General features: G+C 41.6%; 2 protein-coding genes across 2 annotated transcripts in view; one reads left to right on the plus strand and one right to left on the minus strand.

The window, feature by feature from the left end:
• Tox4 (TOX high mobility group box family member 4) overlaps window positions 1-8,683 on the plus strand; it is a 22,034-nt gene extending 13,351 nt beyond the window's left edge. The window contains exons 4-7 of the mRNA XM_013029669.1: window positions 2,296-2,376; window positions 4,385-5,128; window positions 6,358-6,521; window positions 7,608-8,683. Of these exons, the coding sequence (XP_012885123.1) occupies window positions 2,296-2,376; window positions 4,385-5,128; window positions 6,358-6,521; window positions 7,608-7,668 (1,050 nt within the window). The 3' untranslated portion in view covers window positions 7,669-8,683. The remainder of the gene's footprint in view (window positions 1-2,295; window positions 2,377-4,384; window positions 5,129-6,357; window positions 6,522-7,607) is intronic.
• A 267-nt stretch (window positions 8,684-8,950) lies between these two features.
• Window positions 8,951-10,277, minus strand: part of Mettl3 (methyltransferase like 3) — a 10,678-nt gene continuing 9,351 nt past the window's right edge. The window contains exon 10 of the mRNA XM_013029670.1: window positions 8,951-9,225. Coding sequence (XP_012885124.1) covers window positions 9,091-9,225 — 135 coding nt within the window. The 3' untranslated portion in view covers window positions 8,951-9,090. The remainder of the gene's footprint in view (window positions 9,226-10,277) is intronic.

Below are 10,277 nucleotides of genomic sequence, written 5' to 3' on the forward strand. Positions count from 1 at the left end.
GCTTTTTTCTTTTTGCTTATGTGGTGCTGAGGAATCGAACCCAGGGCCTCAGGCATGCAAGGCAAGCGCTCTACCACTGAGCCACCTTCCCAGCCCGTACTACAACCTGATTTTAAAAGAGAAGAAAAAAAAGTCTCAGATTTGTCGGTCTAGGCTAGCTTCAAACCTCAAACTATAGATCCTGGGCTGGGAAGGTAGCTCAGTGGTAGAGTACTTGCTTTGCATGCGTGAGGCTCAAGTGGTAGAGTGCTAGCCTTGAGCTGAAGAGCACAGGGACAGCACCCAGGCCCAGAGTTCATGCCCCATGACCTACCAAAAAAGAAAGAAAAAACTGTAGATCCTAGCCTCCTGCCCAGTGAGGATTACACAACATAAGCCACAGGTACCCAGCTGCTCTGCTTACTTTGGAAATAAAGTTCTCATTTTTTGCCTAAGTTGGACTTGTCCACAATCCTGTTAGCTGTAATGACAAGTATGTGCAATCATGCCCAGAATTTTCTGTTGAGATGGGAATCTCATGAATTTTTTTTACTAGGTTGGCCTGGAACTGACATTTTCCGAATCTCAGCCTCCTCAATAGCTGGAATAACATACCCAGCTATTGGTTGAGAAGGGGCCTCTTAGACTTATTTGGTCTGAGATGGGTTCAAACTGTGATCCTCTTTAATAGCTAGGATTATAGGAATAAGCTACCTGTGCTTAGAAGATATTGTCCAAAGCCTTTTTTTTCTATGTGTATTAAATAGGTTATTCCTTGATAAGTTGCATACTGAGGCTAAATATAAAAATTTAGATTTAGAATTTTATTTAGTGATTTAGTGTTTTCTCACTGGATTAGTATAAACTTAAACTAGTTAATCTCCCTAAATTTAATTTGGATTTAAAAAGAAAAAGAAACAACCATGGATGATATCTGTAGTCCCAGTTACTTGGAAAGATAAGGCAGCAAGATCCTTTGAGCTTTGTTGTTTGAGGCCAGCAACTTATTAAGACCTTCTTTAGGTATGGTGGCACACACTTGTATGCCCAACAGAGATGAGTATGATGAAGCCAGCCTGAGATATATAGTAAAATCCAGTTTTAAGAAAGAAGGTGCCAGGCGCCAGTGGCTCACTCCTGTAATCCTAGCAACTCAGGAGGCTGAGATCTGAGGATCACAGTTCAAAGCCAGCCCAGGCAGGAAAGTCTATGAGACTCTTATCTCCAGTAAACCACCAGAAAACTAAAAGTGGCACTGTGGCTCAAAAGGTAGAGCACTAGCGTTGAGCTGAAGAGCTTAGGGACAGCACCCAGGCCCAGAATTCAAGCCCCACAACTGCCAAAAAAAAAAAAAAAAGAAGTAGGGGGAGGAGCAGGAAAGTACTATATTTAAAAAAATACAAGATCAGGGGGCTGGGAAGGTGGCTTAGTGGTAGAGCACTTGCCTTGCATGCCTGAGACCCTGGGTTTGATTCCTCAGCGCCACATAACCAGAAAGAAAAAAAGCCAGAAGTAGCGCTATGGCTCAAGTGGTTGAGTGCTAGCCTTGAGCTGAAGAGTTGAGGAACAGCACCCAGGCCCAGAGTTCAGGCCCATGACCAGACCCAAAAGAAAATAAAATACAAGATCAGGCTCTGAGTTCAAGCCCCACAACTGACAAAAAAAAAAAAAAAACAAGATATATTTGAAATTGAATATGGTTATAATGATTAATGCCTAGATTCCTGGATCTATGTCCAGTAATTGGTACTTATTTTGGCTGGAGGTATTGGTTCTCCTTCATGTGGTGTCTGTCCTCCAAGTAAGCTAGCCTGGCTTATATACAGTATGGTGGACTTAAAGTAACATTCCAAGAAGTCAACCAAAGATACCTCAAGATCTCAAGTATTTGTGTCACTCTGGGCACATCTGAATGGTTGAACAAGTCATGGAGCCAGCTCAGATTCACAAGAAGAGGAAATCAGGTTTCAGCTTTTGGTGGGAGAAGGAATATGTAAGATGGGAGGAATTCTTGTGGTCATCTTTTGTTCAACACTTTCCTATAAGGAGAACTTCTGGGTTAGGCAGCCTTAGTCCAGGCAGACTGATCTTGCAGTTTGGGGGACATGTGAATATGAGTTGATGTTTTGAGTTGATGTTTAGTTTAGAAGTAGTTCCTCTCAAAAACTGGAGTGAGTCAAAGATTGTCTTGATTGATAGCTTTCTACAGTGACTAGACTGAGATGAATTGTCATTCACTGATGAATAATTATAGAATTAATCTTTCCTAGGAATACCTTTATAAACAACTTTAAAAACAACTTGTCTTTTCTACAGGTGTATAAGAGGAAAACTGAAGCTGCCAAGAAAGAGTATCTTAAGGCCCTAGCTGCATATAAAGATAACCAAGAATGTCAGGTAAGAGGATTAAAATAGATTTGTATATCAATAAAGTTTTCTGAGGGTTTGTCTGTTGTGGGGCTTGAACTCTGGGCTGGGGTACTGTCCCTGCTCTCTTCAGCTCAAGGCGAGCACTCTACCACTTGAGCCACAGCGCCACTTCCGGTTTTCTGGTGGTTTATTGGAGATAAGAGTCTCACGGACTTTCCTGCCCATACTGGCTTTGAACCATGATACTTAAATCTCAGCCTCCTGAGAAGCTAGGATTACAGGCATGAGCCACCGCGCCTGGCTTTCAATAAAGATTTTAAAAAACCATTTGTTAGCAATTATAGAAAGTAAAAACAGGCCAGGTGCCAGTGGCTCAGGCCTCTAATCCTAGCTAAGCAAGATGCTGAGAGCAGTGGATCATGATTTGAAACCAGCCTAGGAAAATCCTTAAGACTCTCAGCTGGAAGTGGAGCTATGGCTCAAGTGATACAATAGTACCCTTGAGCAGAAAACCTCAGGGACAGCACTCAGGCTGTCCAGGATGGCAGAAAAAGAAAAGAAAAAAAGAAAGAGAAACAAAAACAGGTCTATGTATGATGGTGTATATGTCTTAGCCTAACTATTCAAGAGGTAGAAGAAGAAGTATTGCAGCTTGAGGCTAGCCCAGGTAAAAATTAGTAACAAACTATTTTTAAAATAAGCCAGATTTCAGGGCTGGGAAGGTAGCTCAGTGGTAGAGTGCTTGCCTTGCCTGCATGAAGCCCTGGGTTTGATTCCTCAGCACCACATAAGTAAAAAAAGCCAGAAGTGGTGCTATGGCTCAAGTGGTAAGAGTGCTAGTCTTCAACTAAAGAGCTGAGGGACAGCACCCAGGTCCAGAATTCAAGCCCCACAACTGACAAAAAAATAAAAAAAATAAGCCATACATTAGCTGGGTACCAGTGGCTCACGCCAGTAATCCTAGCTACTCAGGAAGCTGAAATCTGAGGATCATGGTTCAAAGTCAGTCTGGGCAAGAAAGTCCATGAGACCCTTCTCCAATAAATGGCTAGAAAACCAGAAGTGGTGCTGTGGCTCAAGTGGTAGAGTGCTACCCTTGAGCTGAAGAGCTCAGGCACAGCACCCATAACAAGTTCAAGCCCCACGACCAAAAAAATAAAATAAAAATGAAAATAAACCAGACCTGGTGGCATACAGTTGCCCTTCACTGTATCATAGTTCACTTATTGCAGCTTCACTGAATTTTGGGTTTTTTTAAAAAATACATAGAGGGGCTGGGAAGGTGGCTTAGTGGAAGAGTGCTTGTCTCACATGCATGAGGCCCTGGGTTGGATTCCTCAGCACCACATAAACAAAAAAGACAGAAGTGGCGCTGTGGCTCAAGTGGTAAGAGTGCTAGCCTTGAGCTAAAGAGCTGAGGGACAGCACGCAGGCCCAGAGTTCAAGCCTCATGACCAAAAAAACAAAAAACAAAAAAATACATAGAGATCCCTCACCTATTGTGGGAGTTACCAGAGATCCTAGCTACAGGTGGAAAGCTGTCAAGTAGCAATAAGTGAACCACGATCTAGTAAAAGATGACTATATGAATGCTGCTGTGCCCAGATTTTTACCTATTGCAGGGGTTCTCTGGAATGTAACTCCTGTGATAGGTGAGGGAATCACTATATGCTTATAGCCCCTGCTACTTGAGATCTAGAAATAGAAGAATCTTGACCCAAGGCTGGCTTATATAAAAACATAAGAGACTTACCTGAAAAATCACACAAAAAGGACTGGGGTGTGACTCAAGTGACAGAACTCTGAGGTCCTGGAATCAATTTCCACATTGCCCCCACCTCTCATTATCATGTAAACTTTCTCAACAGTCTGTGTTTAGGCATTAGTTCCAACCCTTACTTAAGTAAGGGCTGTACTTACAGCTGTTGCATAAACTGATGATATCTATTCTTAGAAAGTAGTTAGAATGAATGTCTTGCAATGTAGAGTATATTTCTTAGTAGCATTCTTTATTTCTTCTCTGTTGCCTTTTTAGGCCACTGTGGAAACAGTAGAATTGGATCCAGTGCCACCATCTCAGACTCCTTCACCACCTCCTGTAGCTGCTGTTGACCCAGCATCTCCAGCACCAGCCTCATCCGAGTCCCCTGCCCTGTCCCCTTGCATTGTTGTTAACTCTACTCTTTCATCCTATGTAGCAAACCAGGCATCTTCTGGGCCTGGGGGTCAGCCCAATATTACCAAATTGATTATTACCAAACAGATGTTGCCCTCTTCTATTACTATGTCTCAAGGAGGGATGGTTACTGTTATCCCAGCCACAGTGGTGACCTCCCGGGGGCTCCAATTAGGCCAAACAAGTACAGCTACCATCCAGCCCAGCCAACAAGCCCAGATTGTCACTAGGTCAGTGTTGCAGGCTGCAGCTGCTGCTGCTGCTTCTATGCAACTGCCCCCACCCAGACTACAACCCCCTCCATTACAACAGATGCCTCAGCCCCCAACTCAGCAGCAAGTTACCATTCTGCAGCAGCCTCCTCCACTTCAGGCCATGCAACAGCCTCCTCCTCAAAAAGTCCGAATCAACTTACAGCAACAGCCACCTCCTCTGCAAAGCAAGATTGTACCTCCACCCACTCTGAAAATACAGACTACCTTGGTCCCTCCAGCTGTAGAAAACAGTCCTGAGCGGCTTATGAACAACAGCCCTGAAGCCCATACAGTGGAAGCAACCTCTCCTGAGACAATCTGTGAGATGATTGCAGATGTAGTTCCTGAGGTGAGTCTATATTTGACTTATTTTGTCAAGACCAGTAGCAGTCTAAAAGAGCATTATTTATTTAATTTTCTGTGTATGCCAATACTACAGTTTGAATTCAGGGCTTAGGTGCCATTCCTGAACTTTTTTGCTCAAGGCTGGAACTCTACCATTTGAGCTCCACTTCTGGCTTTTTGGTGATTCATTGTAGATACCAATCTCACAAAGCTTGCCTAAGCTGGCTTCAAACTGGTATCCTCAGCTCTCACCCTCCGAAGAAGCTAGGATTATAGACATGAGCCACCAATACAGAGAAAGACCTTTTTGTTTTTTTAACATAGGGGTGGTTAGTAATGTAACCAGGAGTGAGATGAAATATTCTGGCAACAATCCCAAAAGTGACTCCTCTCACCCAAGATAATACCAGTAGTGCTTTTGGGTAATAAACAATTAAAAGGCTTCTTGTTTGAGAATACTTCTTAACTAGCCTGGCTAGCTTCATGGTCTAATAAGGTGGGTTCTTTTTCTTTCTGCCACAGGCCATTTTGGATATTTATAACAAAAAGCATACATTGTATACCAAGTAATTCTGTAGGCCTTACATGGTATTTCCCACCTGTTTTAAATATTATGTTGAGAGATGGAAAGCTCAGTATCATTACATATTTTAGAAAAGACATTAAACAAATGTTAGTTATTATTGGGCACCAATGGCTCACATCTGTAATCCTAGCTACTCAGGAAGCTGAGATCCAGAGGATTGTGGTTTGAAGTCAGCTTTGAACAGAAAACTTCATTATATTCCATCTCCAAAATAACCAAAAAGCTAGGCTAGTGAGCCTCCTTCCACTATTGCCAGCATCTGTATGCCATTCTGTACTTAGCAGCTTTAATGGTGGATAGCAAGAACTGACCTATGTGATGTAATAACAAGTTAATAACTTTTTTTTTTTTTGGGGGGGGGGTCCGGTCGTGGGGCCTGAACTCTGGACCTGGGTGCTGTCCCTCAGCTCTTCAGCTCAAGGCTAGCGCTCTTGAGCCACAGCGCCACTTCCGGCTTTTTTTCTTTTTGCTTATGTGGTGCTGGGGAATCGAACCCAGGGCCTCATGCATGCAAGGCTCTACCACTGAGCCACCTTCCCAGCCCCTAGTTAATAACTTTTTATTCCATTGGATACCAGAGATTGACTAGGTAGCTAGTTAAGCAGGTACCCATCTAATCCATCCCTGTTGCTTTCTTCCTATCACAGGTTGAGTCTCCTTCTCAGATGGATGTTGAATTGGTCAGTGGGTCACCTGTGACACTTTCACCACAGCCTCGATGTGTAAGGTCTGGTTGCGAGAATCCTCCTGTTGTGAGTAAGGACTGGGACAATGAATACTGCAGCAATGAGTGTGTAGTGAAACACTGCAGGTAAGTTTAGTGTTCTTTTAAAATTCTGCAATTAGTAACTGTGTTGGGAAACGGCAACCTTGAGCCATATAATCAATGTACTCTTAGGTAGTATAGGCTTCCATACATATAATACTGGTTGACGAGGCTCTTTAAAAGAACTTAAATGGAAGTGGCGCTGTAGAGCGCTCGCCTTGAGTTGAAGAGCTGAGGGACAATGCCCAGGCCCAGAGTTCAAGCCCCACGACCGACCAAAAAAAAAAAAAACTATAAAAGAACTTACATTTAGGACTAGATATGTAGTTTATTTCTAAGAGGGCCTGCCTTGCTTGTATGAAGGCCTGGGTTCAATTCCCTTTGCAAAGAGCAACTTATATTTGACACCTAGCTAAAGGATATAGTTAGCAGTTCATACTTCATTAACTGCATACCTCTATGTATATTTGTTAAAAAAAATAATAAGTAGGTCAAACATGGTAGCTCACACATGCCATCTCAGCTATTCAAGAGGAAGAAATTGTCAGGATTATGGTTCAAAGACAGCCTAGAAAAAGTTAAAAGACTTCACAGTGGCACATTACTGTGATTCCAGCTATGTGGGAGATTGTAAGAAGGAGGCCAGCTCTAGGCCAAATCACTAGAACCTCCTTGAAAAACTAGAGCAAAAAACAAAGGGGGAGGTGGGAAACAAAGGGGGAGGAGGGTAGTATGGCTTAAGGGGTAAAGCACTTGCCTAGTAAGCATAAGTTCTTGAGTTCACAAAAAAATAGATAAGCTATTTCAATTAGTTTTTCAATCATTAGTGCAAAGTCAGATCACTTATGAAATCAGACATTGGAGAATGGTTAAGTATAAAGTAGCATAATGACATGCTGGACAGTATATAGGATAAAAAGTGAAAATTTTGCCCTTCCAAAATTTTATTTGGAATTACCTGTCTCCATGAAATACAACATTTTTATATCCTGCTTCAAACCCTCTATAGTAGGTTGGCATCATTTGTTTTTAATTATCACCGTGGAGATGGTAGGAAATTACTTGAGAACTTGTTTAAGTGAAGAATGTACTTAGACTGTAATCTAAGTTTATGTTATCTTTCTATCTTAGGGATGTCTTCTTAGCCTGGGTGGCCTCTAGAAATCCAAACACTGTGGTGTTTGTGAAATAGGCTTTCCAGTTCCTCAAGCCAGTGAAGATTTACCTGCAGGAAACAAGTCCAAGAGCCTGTTTTTGAAACACAAGCTTCTGGTAGTGCCTGATCACAATCCAAGACTTTCCTTCAAGCTTCCCCTACTTTCCTGCTTTCAGCAGTGGCCAGGTTATGGAGCAGGGCCATTGAGTTTGCTGTAATCTGGAATTGCTTTTTACTTTCAACTGTAAGCAGAAATACCAAGATAATAGTAGAGGAAAGAGTAAAGGGAGTATAGACAAGCCAATCATGGGGATGGTAGGGCTGGTGGTGGAGGTTGAGGAAATTTACTGGTATAATTTTCATAGGACTTGCCTAAAATACTATTAAAATGATGGGAAAGTACTCAGCTTTGATCTAGGTGGAAACACCATTCTGTGCATCCATTTTAAAAGGGGATAAGAGGAATAGGGGGTATAGCTCAGTTGTAGGCAGGCCCTGGTTTTAATCCCCAATACCAGAAAAAAGGGATCAAAGACTATATTAAAGATTCCCTCTTAAAACAAATAGAACGATTACTATCATCAATATTCTGCTTTAAGAACAAAGGATTTCAATACAAGTATGCACAGTGGGCTTTAGGAGTTTATTTGTTGACAGTTTCCAAGTGTAAGAGAGAACTCTACATCCTTAAAAATTAGTATAAGAGGTTTTACCAAAGTCTAAAAATGTTACTGTTTTATTGTGTTTGATGAAATAGCTTTTAAAAGACTGCTCTGAGGTGTTTTCATTTAGTCCAGTTCTTTCATGCTCTAGGTACTAAAATAAGGTTATTTAGCCTAAAGTTAGCTTATTTGATTTTCCTTAGGAATAAGCTACAGGCTGATAGATTAGCAAAGCCACATAGCTGTAACAGAATTGGTGAGATTTTTTAGAACATAATAGCCTTAATGATGATAATCTTAACTGAAACTTAAATTCTCAAAAATGCTTTCCTAGAGAACCCTCTTCTTAATCAACTGTGTTCCTGTATTACTAATCCTAATCATTTTGATCCTATGTAGTCCTGGGTTTTCTTTATATATTTAGGTCTAAGACTAGGACTTAAACTCGGTACTTGATAGTTTCACTCATTGACTGGTGCTGTACCAACTGAACCATGCCTCCAACCCCTCTAAGTCCTGTTTTATAGTAATGAACATGTCAGTGTTTTCCATACACTCATTTGAACCCTCACAATAACCTCTAGAGTAGTATTAACATTCCCACTTTACTTAAAAGGCATCATACCAAGAAATGAGTTACCCAAGAACACACATAGTTACACAACAGAGCCAGAATTTTACCTCAGAATTCTAACTCCAATACAAACCTTTATTTAAATAAGGGGGGAAAGCTACTTTACAAATATTCTTCTGGTATTGCCTATGAAGCCATGGTTCTAGATTTAAGGAGGTAATTCTACAGATTCTTAGGTTTAGAGATGATGCCATCTGGATACCTTTGCTTAAACCGTGCAACCACATCTGGATCTAGTAGGTGGATACCATCCAGCTGGTTTCCAAGAGTAATCCTGAAACAAGGGGCAAAGTGGGGCTAAATCAGAAATCTTGGAATTAAAGGGCTTAATAGTATTAAAAGATGCATATGTTTTATTAAGATTGACTAACACCAACTATTCATGCTAATACTTTTTAAAGACTATCATTTAGAGCTGGGCACTAGTGGCTCATGCCTGTAATCCTAGCTACTCAAAAAGCTAAGATCTGAGGATCTCAGTTCAAAACCAGCCCAGGCAGGAAAGTCCATGAGACTCTTATCTCCAATAAACCACCAGAAAACTGGAAGTAACACTGTGGCTCAAGTGGTAGATCTAGCACTCTAAGCGACAGCACCCAGGCCAGCAGCTCAAAAAAAGAAGTTCAAGGGCAGTGCCTAGGCCCAGAGTTCAAGCTCCAGGACTAGCAAAAAAATAATAAAATAAAAAATAAAGACTGTCAATCATATTGGAATATTATATGATAGTACAACTAGTTAGGAACTGCCATGGATGCTGATATTAAAAGATTATGTCTGAGCCAGGTGCCAGTGGCTCACACCTGTAATCCTAGCTACTCAGGAGGCTGAGATCTGCGGATCACAGTTGAAAGCCAGCCCTGGCAGGAAACTCCGTGAGACTCTTATCTCCAATAAGCCACTCAAAAACCAGAAGTGGCGCTGTGGCTCAAGCGGTAGAGCACTCACCTTAAGTTGACTAGCTGAGGGACAGAGTCCCAGGACTGACCAAAAAAAAAAAGGTTATGTCTGTATTATTTAAAGGCTAGTAATAGAGGTCTAGCTAATTCATCTGTATGCGTTTTATAGATGTCAAACATTTGGTAACCACCAGGGGGCAGATTCGATACATGCCATAGAACAGATACTTAAGCTTTAAAAGTGAAAGACTAGAGAAGAGCTTTGGATCCTAGAACCACTTGTTGAGTTTTCAGTGAATACTGCAGATTCCCATAGAACAATTTGCTTATTTGTGTGTTTATTTTTGCCAGTCCGGGGGCTTAAACTCAGAGCCTGGGCACTGTCTCTAAGCTTTTTTTTTTGGTCGTGGGGCTTGAACTCTGGGCCTGGGCGCTGTCCCTCAGCTCTTCAGC

The sequence above is a fragment of the Dipodomys ordii genome, unplaced genomic scaffold, assembly GCF_000151885.1.
Source record: "Dipodomys ordii isolate 6190 unplaced genomic scaffold, Dord_2.0 Scaffold121, whole genome shotgun sequence".
NCBI classification, from domain to species: Eukaryota; Metazoa; Chordata; class Mammalia; order Rodentia; family Heteromyidae; genus Dipodomys; species Dipodomys ordii.